Genomic DNA, 15,080 nt, shown 5'->3' with positions numbered 1-15,080 from the left:
TCTTGGCATTAGTTATGGAGCCTTTGGGCTTGTGGTGAGAATGAGAGTGTGGGGTCAAGTGTTCTCAGTTACAGACTGGTGTCTGATCTCGTTTTCCTTTGCCCATTTTTATTTGTTTGCATCTGATTGCAGTACAGCTGAAGAACAATTATTTTTAGAAACCAAGAATTTTGATTTACAGTTCTATTGTAAAACACTTAATATGAAGTAAGGAGTATACTGATGCATTTATAGCTATACATAGAAGTAACTCTTATCTCTTTATCAGAGCAGTTTCCCAATAGTGTTCTTAAATTCTTGATAGGATTCACATGTAAACCACTGTTATTAAAGGCGAGGGCTGTTTCTAGGTGTGAAGAGTAAATTTTCTTAGTGATAATACTTTGAAATCATATCCAAACTTACATCTTACTGCAATATAGCACTTGCACTGAGAAGGCCAAAAGAGACCATGTGCCAGTGAAAAATAATGGGTCAGGTAGCTTTGTATTGGCAGATTAAAACTGGACAGCTGATGTTGATTTATTCTATTTCAGTTTTGCCTTCACGTTGAAAACTGGCGGTACAGAAATTTTTATGTAGAAGGCAGATGTTCCTGCCTTACTGAAAAGTACATTTTCCAGAAAAGTACCAATATACAGGATGGACTGATACTGGACTCAATTTAAATTGCATTTGGAAGTCTGTCAAAGTCCTGACTACCAGCAAAAATACAATACCGAGTATCTTGTGCATTGAGTTTTCCTGAGAACATCTTGTGCATCCTGAGTTATTTGAGCAGTGGTTGGTTGCATTATTTCATCAGCTCCTTTTTAGGTTCTAGAGAAAATAATCTTTGGTGTAGGTTCTCTTAGGATGGAGCAGATAATTGATTTTAATGTTTTGGTGCTGTTTACTTTTTAAAATGCTGTATTAGTGCTGCATTAGTGTCACTGAGTTCCACAGGTTGAGAGAAATAGAGTAATTTGAGATCTTTTCCATGCTCTGCTGTTTCCAGCTTCCTTTGGGCAAGTCACTAAATATCTGTTGCTTGACTATAAAATAAAACAACATATGTTTCATAGGGGCTTGATTATTGGTTATGGAATGCATTTAAAAGCTAAAACAAGACAGAAGGAGAGGTGGGTGAATCCTTTGGATGGCTAATACCACAAAATGTCATGGAGCTTCCAAACAGGGAAAATTGTCAAGAACCATGTAGAACAGAGCTTGTGCAGGGCCGTTGGCCTGCACTGCGTGGCTGCAAACTGTTGTCTTTCTCCTAGGAGCTAGAGTAAGTGCTGATATACAGAGGAATTTAAATAATGTGTTATGCTGCATGAGGCTGATATTTTTTTACCCACATGTTTATTTCGCCAAGATTGCAATTATGACTTTTTCATGAAGTAACAGAATTCATGATCTTGGGCACTTTGGTGTTTTCAGTAAGTGTGAATGTTTGTTTGTAGCGGACATTTGTTAGAGCTGCAATAAATGTTCATTTCAGTGTAGCATTTTTTTAATGAAAGATTCAGATAATCCTATAATGGAACAAGTGTTTTGAGAGACAAATGGAAAAAATAAAGAAGGAAACATTCCCACACAATCAGACATTATGTCTGATGATATGAATGATTGTAATAAATGTATCTCCAAAGAATATAGAGTATTAATTAAATGCCATAGTGTCTAAATGCTGCCAATCCAGAAGCAACTGAGATGCATCCTAAAGTCTTCTGTACTGGTACTAGAGCTTAACTAGCCTTTATCCTTTGTTGTATTTCTAAATGCTTGAGTAATGTGTATTTATAGATAGATAGATAGTTACAGGTAGGATTTGAGTCAAGAAAGAACAGCTCTCAGTACTTAAACCTGTCAGCTGATTAATGGTAGATTTACTATCACTTTTGCTGCTGTGCTTAGTTTCCTCCTGTGAGAGATCCCCTGTGCTGCTTTGAAGAGAATTTCACAAGAAGCATGTCTCCTAGGTGGCTTCAGGGGACTTTTTGGACCCTCTCACCAGTCAGGTTATTGGTGCTGTAGGAGGATCCTGGGATTTGCAAAGCTGGTTTCCTAGTACTTAATGCAGAGCTTTTCCCAAACTCCTTGTTCTGGACAGTCTGGCTTAAGGTTGATGTTTTTCAGATCAGGAAAGTGAATCAGACAGCAGTCGCATTTCTGCATACCCACTCCCAAAACGGAGCCTGCTCTGTATCTTCTCTCCATTCCAGTTGTCTCTCCAGTATGGAGTGTCCCTTGAGTTTGTCCAAATCCTCCCTGCAAAATGTTGCAATCTCTTTTTTTCAGGTAGACATCACTTTCTGATGACCTTCCCTCTTTCTGCCTGCCTCTGCCATTCCTCTTACATCTTCCTTCTTGGTGCTCTCCCTTGCCTCTCAGCTGTTTATTTCCCTACATCCCTTTCTCTTCTGGTTACTGGCAATGCTTAACATTTCTGTAAGTGCAAGGAATGTCAGGAATGTGCATTGGAGAGTGCAGCAGCAGTGGTCTGAAGGACTGTGGGCGGGTGTCCTATATTTCATTTCTGAATGTTGCAGTGTCCTTTTTGCAATCTGTGTTGCTTTAGCTTTGCAATTTGATTGCGTGGGCTCAGTTAGTAATCCCTGCAGAGCTCATGCACTCTGCTCATCCTTTTTGATGGCTGTGTGCTCTACTAGTGACTTGTGTTCATTGTGGGGTAAGGTAACCAGGACTGTTTCCTCTTCTGAATGGGACAGAGTTCTGAGTACACCCAGTTGATGTGAGTGGGAAATGACTATTCAGTGTCTCCTCTAATGCAGGAATTCAGGAATGTGAAATGGGATTAACAGTTGGCAACAGTTGTGTTACAGTTCCTCACAGTATGCTTTGACCAGTCTTGAGACCTTTTACTGTTGGTGCACCTGCAGTATAGAGGATGCAGATGTTAAAACTTGAGTTACCTTTCTGTATATAGGTAGGTACTTGAGAAGATTGTGTGTGATAAACTGACAGACAAGGTAAGTCTCATTTTAACACAAGACAGTGATTCTTAAGATCATTGCCAAGACTCTAGTTAATAAAATTTAGAGAAATTAGTGTAGAAGTGGTGTTCTATATGAATGGTCTCTGACATAGTCTAATTCACTGAGATTTTCCTGTAGTATCCCTCAGTTAATTTTTGGTTATTTGTATTACATTGTTCTTTGCAAGGTTATAGTATCATGTAGTTAAGGTCTTAACATCTTTTCTGATTTCCAAGTCATGTTAAGGTCATTCCCAGCTTATGTTTGAGGATTAATTGGGTATAGTCTAATTGTATAACTTGCCAGAATATTGTGGATGGTAAAACTTTAAATTAGCTTCATGATCTGAAGATTTTCTCAACAGAAAGATAACCTACCCAGGCACATAGGTGTATAATCTATTAACTTAGCCCTTGAAACAGAAATCACAGGAAGTTCCTACATCATGCTTTTTTCCTAATAATCTCCCCTGATAATTGACTGTTTGCCTCTGTCAGGGGCCAGTAGTAAATGCTGTGTCTAATGAAACATTTTGGCATTGTTTTTTGCATGTTGCTTCTGAGTTCTGCATTTCTTTGTTTGAGAGTTCTTTGGTGATTGCCATTATTCTCTGCAGTTAAATCTGTAGGCTTTAAGAGATACATTCTCATACTATGTTAGTATTTGTTGTCAAGTGACTATTGAGCTTAATTAAAAATTGGTTATTATGGTTCATTTTCTAAAACATGGTTGCTGCACACTTTTGTTATTAAAACCTTCTATTAATATAATTTAAAATTTATTAAAAACTAGAGATCATAGGTCAAATCAGTACTTTCAGCTGTCTCAAAGAAAAGAAAATTAGTTAGTTACTTTTTACAATTACTTTCCTGATTATGCACCCTAATGCTGTTTTTAACATGTAGAAGTAATGGACAAGATTTGTGTGATTAAAATGATTTATTTTAATTCGCTCTGCAGTTGGACACTGGTTCTGTATGGGTTTATCTATAATTGAAACAAGATACCAAAGCATTTACCATGCTCATTTTAGGGGTCATTTTCCCTCTAAAGGGGGTGACGACTCCTTTAGCCAGAACAGAAGCAAACATTTGTGTTGATCTCATGAACAAGTTTATTTGGAAGTTATCCTTAATTAAATTACAGATGTCTGCATGGTCTTTGAAGTACTTGGACATCATCTTCTAAAATGGATAATCAAGTCCAATTATCAAGGCCTTCCCATCCGTTGTGTTAAAAGCATAATTCGACAGGTAAGTTTTGTTAATATTCCAATCAGATTTTGCCACAATTGTTAACAGTTTGAAAGTTAGAATTACAGTATTTGAACTGAACTCTTACTATCTAAGATAATTTTATTTTAGTCTCGGTGAGGTGAGATTGTGCTGGTGTTACTGTGCATCACACAATTTTCCTTCATAAGCTTCTGTAGTTCCATGCTGCAGTGGAAAATTATGTGTTTATGCTACTACTTGGTAATATATTTTTTCCAATTTCTGGGTACTTTTGGATGAAATCAGACTTATCTTAAAATGCAGCTGAAGGTTGAGATTCTTAATAAATTCCGTTGCTGTTTGGAGCAGATTTTTAAAAAATCCCTCTGTAATTAGGTACTTCAGGGACTAGATTACCTGCACAGCAAATGCAAGATCATTCATACGGACATAAAGCCAGAGAACATTTTGATGTGTGTGGACGATGCCTACGTGCGCAGGATGGCTGCTGAAGCCACCGAGTGGCAGAAAGCTGGTGCTCCTCCCCCGTCTGGCTCAGCAGGTATGAGCAGGGTATTAAAATGCAATGCGGGAAACTACCATCAGTATATTATTGCTGGCAGTATTTTGTCCAATGAGAATTCACATTTTAAATAATTGTGTGTGAAAAATGCATGTCTGTTTAATTCTTATCCCTGCTCTGGAAGCTGTCAGAGTAATGATTTCCTGCTGGCTTTGCATGTTCAAGTTTTCAGGGTCCCTAGAAACAGAAGAAACAGAAAAAGATTTATTGGTGTAAACTTACTCCCCTCCCATCCACAAGCTTTATTGACTGAGTTTTAGTCACATTGGACACTTAATATTGACAATAGTTGCTTATCTTACCTAAAATCTGCCTAGTTCTGTTATAAATTCACCACCATCCTTGTGAAATCATCTGCTGTTTTGTCTGTTGTAATTTACTTTTAAGATGCAATGACAACTTTTACATTCATAGTTTTTCACCCTTAAAAATGGACTTTATTGTACCTAACTGAGCTTGTTATAGGCCCATTTTCCTAGGGATATAAAATGTTTTGTGTTAAGCTTGCCAAGAATTTAGATAGGAACCATTCCTTATGTTTAGCTAGAAGAAGCCAAGGTAAAGAAGTTCACAGCAATAAGCAAAGACAAACAAGGAGGAAGTGTGGCTTTTCTAGTGATTTTCTTTCTAGTACTATGTACCCTATATTGTTAGTACTGTGGTTGCTACTACTCTGCCAATTGAGCACATCAGCTACAGGCAGTGGAAAAGTAATTCCCTTTGTAATATTGTGAGAAAATATATCACAGATGAAAATCTCTGAGGTATGCTAAAAATACTTTCTGTATTGGGAACAAATACAGCGATCAGGTTCCATTTCACACCATTATATTTTTTAGATGAAAAATCATATAAATGGTGAATGTATTATATTGAATTAGACATAATGTGTGATCACATAGCTAGAGATTTTATGTTATTTATGTGGGAAATAACTTGATTTTGTTCATGCAGCCTTTATATTGCTTCCTGCAATTAAAATAAGTATTATTTCAAGGAATGGCATTCTTATCACACTTGGTTCTTAGCAAATTGTAATTAAATATATGGCTTTCCACACAGGCGCTGAGCATGTGTTTTCTTTACAGCATTGCAAGAATAGGTTGTGTATAATTTCCCTTTTTATAGCAATGATAGTACTCAGGTTTAAGAATCTTTTTGAAAACCTTGCCCTTTCAGGGATAATCAAGCAGGTTTTTTCCTGAGCTTAGCAGCAGGATCTGAACCTGTAAAACAGCTCTGTATTTTATTTGGCATTCCTTAATCACCATAGGCCTGTGTGTCTGAAGAAGTTTGTGAGAGGTTCTCCCCTGTTCAGTTCCTCTTGCTTCACTTTGCTTCTGTCTCCCATATTTGGTGATTTCTGTTGGTTTTGATCACAGGGGGAGGTTTTATGTGGCTTGTGGTGCTCTGTGAGTGACAGTCAGCGCTGCACTCCCATCAGCGCCAGTCACTGATGGGATCCTGCTCAGAGGTGCTTAGAAGAGGCCCATGCTGGAGCTGCTTTTTCTGTGACATGGTGTGTTTTTGCCTTAGGCACTTCTTCATGCCTCAGCCCTAGCAGTCAAACTGCCTTGTTGCAGAGTAAAACCCACGAGTATTTGGCTTTTCTGTTGGGTACAACACAGTGGTTGTATCTTTGCTAATATTCCCTGAACTATTTAAACCAGTCTATACCTGCTCTGCCAGCTGACGACACACATTTAATCTGTGGCAGCTCTGCAGTCATTCCATGATTTCTAGCCACTCTTAATATTTCAGCCTTATTTTTTTTTTTTTGCTTTAAATTTCATGTGCTCTCTGCCAAGCACAACACAGTGAGCACAGATAGCTGCTAGCTCATTCCAATCCTGGATGCTCTCATGAAGACATCAAATGATTTCAGGCAGCATGTACTTGTACAGAGTAAAAAATCTGGCTAACAAAGTAAACTTAACACTGCCTTATTTAGTTAAGAATATTTTTAAATTATTTCTACTTGTTTTTTGCTTTTATAGAGTTGTGTTTGAAAAAGAAAACCTTTATTTTATTTACAATTTATTTTTTGTCTTTTTAGTGAGTACAGCTCCACAACAAAAGCCTGTAAGTATTGTTATATAATACAATTTAACTGCCTCATTTTCTGTGTTTCTCTGGCTGTTAATATGTATTAGACTGTTAGTAGCCTCAACCCTTTTAAAAGCTTCCTTTGAACAAAGCTTTTATCTTTCAAAGAACATTTTTCTTTTTATGTCTGTGGCCTTACCAGTTTTAAGCAGAGTATTTCTGTGATGGGAATTCTGACAGACATACAGTTCTATAGCTATGTCAGACTAAGTTAAGCATTGCTGTTTTCTTCTCTTGAGGAATAACCCATTTGTCCAAATCCTGACAAAAATGGGAGAATGCACTAAACATTGTGCATTGCAAATATCTTAAGGGCATAAAGGCCTTAATCATCAAGGCCTGGAAGTTGAGGCAATTTTATGAGGTTTGAAAGATCTCTTTGCCATATGCATATAGGAAATAACCAATGGTAATGCAGCTGTTCAGAAATCTCTGTCGTAAAAGCTGCTTTCTGTGTGTACAGAACATGTATAATTTCAGTGGGAATACAACATGGAAATTTAATGTCATTTAGACAATCCCATGGCTTTTTATGAAGGTAACAGGATTAACAGATGAACCCCGGAGGAAATGTTTTTCTCTGTTCCTTGTACTTTATTTTTTCATTATATGAGTATTTCTTACTATGATATTTAAACAATGAATGAAAATTGGATTGATCTCATTTATCAGATAGTAGAAATAGAAGCCACAATTCAGTTAAAATGAGTTCTTTTTTCATTTCCTTCTTGTTGTACCTGAGTTTTTCAATCCTTATGTTATATAAAATGAAAAACTTCATAATGGCCATCTGCTGTTTGTAATTCATATGTTTTGGGCCAGAAGGGAGTAATAAAAATGCTTTCCTTTCACAACAGAATAGTTGAAAAAAACAGGTTTTATTTAAAATTCACTGTTTTCAGTCTCTTTAGTTTTCTTTTGTCTTTTTGCTCAGAATACTTTTGCTGGTTATTACCTGCATTATACAGAGAAAGAAATAAGGTATTAAATTTATATGTAAACAGCTAATATGATATTCTACTGTTTTCCACATACAGTATCATCTGTTAGTCTGGATTGAAGTTTAAGATTATTGTGTTTATCAAAGTTATAGGATTATAGGCATTTTATTATGGTATTTTAGATTTAAGGATGCATTTTGCTCTTGTATCTAATAATGGTCATGTAGAAACGTGATTAACTGTGTAAAGTTTTGGTGGGTTTTTGCCTCATACAATCCTGTGTCATTCTTGATTTGAAGTAAACTGGAAAAAGCAATCTAATTACTAAATGAGTTGCCATCTAGTATTTTCAAAAAAATGTAAATTAGTTTGGTGTGAGATGCCTTGGAAATGCATAATTACTTTTTCTTCCTTTGGTAACAATATTTCAGGTTGGAAAAATATCCAAAAACAAAAAGAAAAAACTGAAGAAAAAACAGAAGAGGCAAGCTGAGCTGCTAGAAAAACGCCTGCAGGAAATAGAAGAGCTAGAGCGGGAAGCTGAAAGGAAAAAAATAGAAGAAAACGTAACCTCAGCTGTACCATCAAATGAACAAGAAGATGAGTACCACCCAGAGGTGAAACTAAAAACAGCTGATATAGAGGAGGTAGTAGATGAAGAACCTGGAAATGATGATGGTCAGTGTTACTTGTTTTTATTGCCCCTGAGTTTACTGTTTTAGAGCAGAAATCAACTGTGCAGTGTTGTATCTGGTGCAGTGAACAAAATCTCCAGTCATTAAGTTAATTTTCTCCTGTAGGTCAAATTGTAACTACAAAACCTAAAAAGGTAAAGAAAAATCAAGCCTACTACAGAAGTGAAGAAAGCCATCAATAGCAGTGTATAGCTAGAAACAATTCAAAAAAGCACATAGAAAATTCAACAGAACAGTCACCATGCCACATTAAGTGGAATAGCTGAGTATCCCGGTGAAGTAGAAGAAGAATAAGAAGCATTTTTCTGTGATATTATTGTTGTAGTTGGAGTCATCATTCCTTTCCCCTTTCCTTCTTCCAGTGTTTCTTGTAATGATCTATCAGATAATAAAGATTGCAACTTCTTCACTGAAATTTTTGCTATGTCTTGTTAAAATTCCTGTTCAGTCCTGGTGACTTGGACCATTATCATTATGGTCCTGCTCCATTCTGGCTTCCCTGATTTTCTTGTCAGCTCTTCAGTCCTGATAAAGATGTAACTACTGAGACTGTAGTTCAGTTTGGTTTGTTTTAGGTCTGCTCTTACAGAGAGTTTTCCTACTTCTGTGATGACTCCATTGACATGGATTGAATTCTAGATTTTTAAAAGCTTGCATTCATCTTCCCTTCATAACATTATTCTCTTCTGGATTGTTTCCTCCTGAACCACTTCCTATTTTTTATTTTTCCAGCATTTTTTATTTTTCCATTTATTTTTTATTTTTCGTCCATCCTTTTGCCTTTAATTTAGGTTTTAAGGTGTGCATATTTCAGTGATATTCAGTGTTTCCTTGTGTGATATGTCAGAAGTCAGGTAGTTACTGAAGAGTTAAAAATGATGAATGCCTAATTTGTCTGGTTTATTGATGTGTGATGTAATGTGTTGCTTGCCAAAATTTTTCAGGTGAAGCAGAAGATCAGGATGAAAAAGAAGACACAGAGAAGGAAAACACTGAAAAAGATGATGATGTTGAGCAGGAACTTGTCAACACTGACTCTACAGACCCTAAGTGGATAGAATCCCCCAAAACAAATGGCCATATTGTGAACGGCCCATTCCTATTGGAACAGCAGATTGAAGATGAAGAAGAAGAAGAGGAAGAATGTCCAAATCCAGAGGAGTATAATCTTGATGATCCAAATGCAAAAAGTGATTACTCTTATAGCAGCTCCTATGAACAGTTTAATGGTGAATTGCCAAATGGACGTCATAAAATTCCGGAGTCGCAGTTCTCTGAATTTTCAGCGTCGGTGTTCTCTGGGGCTCTGGAGTCTGTAGCCTGTGGTTCTGCTGTCTCTGAAGGATCAACTGTAACTGAAAGAGAGGAGAGCAGCCCGTCTCATGACAGGAGCAGAACGGTTTCAGCTTCCAGCACTGGGGATTTGCCAAAAAGTAAGTGTTCCTCTTAATGGCTTCTGTCTAGTAGCATGGGTGTGTATTGTGTTAAATAAAAGAGGCAGGTAATTGGAATACAAAGGCAGGAGCTAGGTTAAGAAAGGATTGTTTAAGGAAATTGGATGTTTTTTTCTTGCAGAACTGTGATTTATGGGTGATTTTCCACTCTAGAACTTGCTTTTAAGGGGTATTAGATAAATAAATTATTGTAGAATAAACACTTGCATTGACAAGTCAGTCTACATGTGAAGGGGAAAAGGAAATCTATAGTTGCAGATAAACATCATTCCTGTAGTTTAAAGGTAGAAGATGAGCATGAGATCATCTAACCTGACGTCCTTTGATAACAAGTCACTAATACACCATCTTTTAAGCCCAGTAACCTTTATTGTTGGCTTAAAATGTATTTTTCAAAAAGAAAAATACCTGTTCTTAAATTGACAAATGAAATTATAATCTAGTGTGATTGAAGCGTGTTCAACTGCTTGGTACTCTGAATTGTTTTAGAAGACTTGTACCAAGTTTGAGCTTGTCTGGCTGCAGCTTCTATCTGTTACTTCTTGTCACATCTTTTCTCAGTCATATTGAAAAATTCTGTATTATGCTGTGTTTTCATTCATTAATTGTTCTTTCTGTGTCAAACAGTTCCTGTCTTAACCTTTTATTAATACTCAACAGGGCATGTTGCCAACCCTCAGCTCATTATGGTGTTTCTATATTCAGCATGGTTTTGGACATTTAAATTCTGGCCATCAGTCCAGAACTTTTGCCTGTAAATCCATTTGAAGACCTGGAAGGTGAAATCTTGGTGTCATTGCAAAGAGCTGGATTTTTGCCATTGAATTAAATAGCTTCAGGATATTACACATAGGTCTTATTTATAATGCCAGTGGTTAACTGATAAATATATGGGTTTCAGCTTCAGTAAAGAAAATACTGAGAGTCTAAATCTGTGAGCAGATAGAAGAAAATGGGAGCTTAGGGAGAAGATCACCAAGCCTTGCCATCAACATTGTCACAGATGAATTAGAGCTACATTGAAAAATGCATTCAAGTGTATTTTTTGGTTTAAGGCTTTAGAAGAGCAATTCACACAGTTTATTACAGGGTCTGACAGGTAAGGTAAGAAATATGAAATAAAATACAGCTCAGTAGAACTGCATTTCTGGAAGATCCAGGCAAATGAGGCTTCTAGTCCATTTCCTTACACTCTGAAGTCCCTGAAACAATGCAGAGGAGGTTCCTAGATGCCTGGTAATTTCTTCTTTTGTTTTGCCAGCTGTATATAGGCAGAAAGACTCCACTGCTGTTTTCTTGGGGTGGTGTGTAAAACCCTCATGTCTTCAGAGATTAAAGCTGCTTTTGTCTTCGTGGAAACAGCTTAGCTCCACAGCTGGAGAAACAAACCTACTTTGTTCCTCTTGGATGTTATCCCGTCAGTTCACACACCTTTCTTGCAAAGAAAGAAGACAAACAGTAAATTCAGTGATAGTTGACTTTTTTCAAGAATGAGGAAAAGCTGAATGTTACAGGTATTAATGGCATCAATAATAACATTGAGTATCACAGTAATAAAACATGAAGGTATTTAGAAAGAAGCATACAGGAGTTAGAGGCTATTTAATATTTTTAAATGATGCTATATAATTTTTCACCATATCTTTATTCCCCTTTTTTTTGTACTGAAGTAGACTTTTATTTGTTCCTCTTTCTCTAGGCTTTGCTATGCATTGTTAAGTGGCATTGTTAAGTGGTCTCATCTTAATTTTTTGGGGTTCTTTTCTTATTCCATGCACAAACCAATTTGTGAGCAGTTTTTGTCTTTTTCAAGTTTTCTCTGCGTGACCAAATGCCCTGAAGATAGATTTGTAATTTGCTCACGACTCTCCTCCTCCTCTTTCCAGTGTTTGCATAAGTACATTGTCATGCTGAGATTGTGAGAATTAAGGTGATATTTCTTAAGTTTTTATGGAACTAGGACACAGAAGTGTTCACTAATTTTGTGCACAGGCTAAGCTTATTTGGATGCCTTTTTGTGAGTACTTTCTAGAAAATACTTATTCTGACTTCACTTTCAGTTGTAAATGATCTGTTTGTCAAATACAGAATCCAAGAATTCATCTTTCAGAAGAGATGGGACTTCAGCATCATAAGTTTTTAGAAAAACACAGAAGTGTAGGCACTTCCCTATTGCCTGCTCAGGTCCCTCTCCTAGGAAAAGGTTGAAGAAAGCTGTTGCATAATGCCATATTCGGATGTCTTAGTCATGGGGCTTTTTCCCCCTCTTCATTTGACTTTATTTACTGCATTCCTTCAACAAGACCCATGCAAAGGATTTATCCAGCATTGTCTTTTTTTTTTTTTTTTTTTTTTTGCAAAGACTGCTGAACTGAGAACGGTCCTGTTATTTCTTCAGTAATGCATGTGACTGTGTTAAAAAAATTGCACTGTAATATGCAGCATGTTTAGTATTAAGCTTACTAGTCTTACTAGTTCCTATCTTTTGAGTGTTTTACTTCTATCCTTATGTTGATGCTTTTTATAAACTTGAGTCTTGGACTCCATTCCAGGTTTTTTGGAGGGCTGTTTGTTGAGGTCACTGCCCACTCTGCCTTTTGCTGTTTACTCCTGTATCTTCATTCCTTCTCTGCTCTGGTGGACCCTGCCACTTTCTTTTCTGGTTGGCTAATATTCAGTGCTCTGGTGACCCATTCAGGCTTCCTGTGCCAGCAGTTGAAGATCTCCATCTGATTTCAGTCACTCCTGATTCTCCATTAGACATCCAGTATTCCTTGTCCCATGTCTGGTGTATTTCCTCTTCCAAGGCTTTCACCAGTTTATCAGGTCACTGCAGTCACAAGTGCTTTTTGGGTCTAGTACCTCTTTCTTATCTTACCTTCAGTTTCCAATTTACACCTTGCAGCTTTGGCACAAGGAAACAGAGACCAGTGCTGTGCTTCCCCGTGATTTGTGATACCTGCTTCTGTCTTCTGCCTTCAAGTCATCTGCTTTCTTCCCAGTTTAGGAACTAGCAGGTGGAATGTCAGAGAAAAGCAGCACCTCTACTGGTGCTGTTAAGGTTTCAGTGTCCCAAGAGCCTCTAAAGATTGCAAGATTAATCAGATTAAAGTTCTGCCTTTTTAGTCTGGATCATAAAGGATGCAGATAGGACATTCAAAAACCAAAACAAAACAAAAAAAAAAAAAAAAGAAAAAAAAAAGGAAGAATCCAGCCAGATTTTATTTACTGTAGCCAGGCATGGAAGTACAGGATTTATTTTCTCAACCAAACTGTTCCAAGAACATATCTTTCATATGTGTAGTGGGTGAGTTCTTGGAGCCAGAGTTTTCACATTTTCTGCCTGAATCTGTTCTGGGAAACATACACTGGTTTTGCTTAGAAGCTCCTCTGGTTATTGTAGTAATAGTCATTTGGCAGCTAAAAAAATGCCAAAAAGTTGCGCTCGAAATGTATAAGGGTATTTAGAAATCAGGGGAAGAAATCTTATTCATGTTTCTTTAGTTTCTTGTAACATTCAGTGGATTATTTTCACGTATTCAGTGTATGACAATGTTGAACAAAGTGTCAAGGCAAAACTGCTTAGAGTTAGTGGGCTGAACTTACTAACTGTTCTGCATTTTGCTTGTGTTAGCAAAAACTCGTGCTGCTGACTTACTGGTGAATCCACTGGACCCAAGAAATGCAGATAAAATTAGAGTTAAAATTGCTGACCTGGGGAATGCCTGCTGGGTGGTAAGTGTAACTACATCATTTTAGCTGTTCCCTATTTAGAACAGGTCTTTTTAAAGTCTTTTTTTTTCCATTAATGTGGTTCTTTCTGTTTTAGCACAAACACTTCACAGAAGACATCCAGACAAGACAGTACAGATCCATAGAGGTTTTAATAGGAGCAGGTTACAGTACACCTGCTGATATCTGGAGTACAGCATGTATGGTAAGAACAATGCAATGTGTATTTTACAAGAGTAAAGCTCCTAAACCAGTTGTTTATTTAGTCAGGAAACCTGATGGGGATGTTTCTGACGTTTTGACACAAATACATTATCATAAATGATGCTGTATCAGACAGCTGCTGATGATTTCTTCCCTTTCTTTCAATTTCTCAAGCCTTCTTAATCAAAAGGAAATATTTTGGAGAGCACATCTAATTTTCATGTGATGCATTTTAAACTTGTAGTCAGAAACATGCAAGTTTAGAGAGAAAATATATGTCTTTTCAGAAATGACAAAATGTAACTGACAGAGTGCAACTGTTTGTTTCATTCCAGAGTTAGAACCTGGGCTACTGTTACCTGTGATTGCATTCCCTTTTCTTGTGTGAAGTAGCAAAGTAGTGAAATACTTTAAACTGGTGCCAAGTGCAGTGAAAACATGGATTGGATTAGGCTTGGTTCTAAACTTTCAAGAGAGGGAATTCAGTTTATTGGCGTAAAATATGTGGTAACCTTCTGTGGAATTAGTTTTAACACAACTGAAATTACAGCTTTTTAAGAGTCTTTATAGAACAGAAAAAGTGAAAACTTAATCATATCTCTTTGAGGATGAACAAGCTGCATGCATCTTCTGCTTTAAGATAGTATGTATATCCATAAAAACAAATTTAGAAATACCTTTGCCTATTTTAAAAGTGAAAACTTAATAAAATCTTTATATTTTACAAATACATGTCTGATAAGAGTAAGTGTGTGAGGAGGAGGAGGAGGAGGAGAAGAAGACTCAAATACTAGACACAGTTTGCAGGCGTGGGTGATGAGAAGAATTACACAGCTTGGAGGGAGAGGAGGAGGAGGATTGAAAGGAACATAAAATCCTACAGATATTACAAGTTCAGCAGGCCATGTATTGGAGGTAGCTAACCCATAAGTGAAATTTAAGTGTGTCTGCTCTGGAGTTTAATACTAGCTTTTTCTTTAGTACACAGCAAACCCATCCATTTCCCAAATTACTCTTCTATTTGGGGTCAAAATGGAGAATTTTTCTATTACATTGAAAACAAAGCATATAAAATATTCCACAGTTTGTTCTTTAATTCCTTAACTTATTCTTCTCTTAACTAACTACAAAGTCATTATAGAGACTTCTTCTTTTACCTAGTATTTT

General features: G+C 36.8%; 1 protein-coding gene across 8 annotated transcripts in view; it reads left to right on the top strand.

Annotated features, from left to right (window-relative positions):
* Window positions 1-15,080, top strand: part of SRPK2 (SRSF protein kinase 2) — a 126,721-nt gene that overhangs the window by 94,142 nt on the left and 17,499 nt on the right. For all 8 annotated transcript variants that reach the window (XR_005259139.1, XM_038155332.1, XM_038155329.1 and 5 more), the window contains 7 exons: window positions 4,131-4,237; window positions 4,595-4,760; window positions 6,838-6,863; window positions 8,260-8,506; window positions 9,468-9,956; window positions 13,612-13,712; window positions 13,807-13,914. Coding sequence is in view for 7 of the 8 variants with exons in the window: in XM_038155332.1 (XP_038011260.1) it covers window positions 4,131-4,237; window positions 4,595-4,760; window positions 6,838-6,863; window positions 8,260-8,506; window positions 9,468-9,956; window positions 13,612-13,712; window positions 13,807-13,914 (1,244 nt within the window). In the remaining variant the exon portion in view is untranslated. The remainder of the gene's footprint in view (window positions 1-4,130; window positions 4,238-4,594; window positions 4,761-6,837; window positions 6,864-8,259; window positions 8,507-9,467; window positions 9,957-13,611; window positions 13,713-13,806; window positions 13,915-15,080) is intronic.

Source organism: Motacilla alba, chromosome 1A, assembly GCF_015832195.1.
Source record: "Motacilla alba alba isolate MOTALB_02 chromosome 1A, Motacilla_alba_V1.0_pri, whole genome shotgun sequence".
Taxonomy (NCBI): Eukaryota; Metazoa; Chordata; class Aves; order Passeriformes; family Motacillidae; genus Motacilla; species Motacilla alba.
The sequence above is the reverse complement of the archived record's forward strand: the minus strand, read 5'-3'. Positions and strand labels throughout refer to the sequence as shown.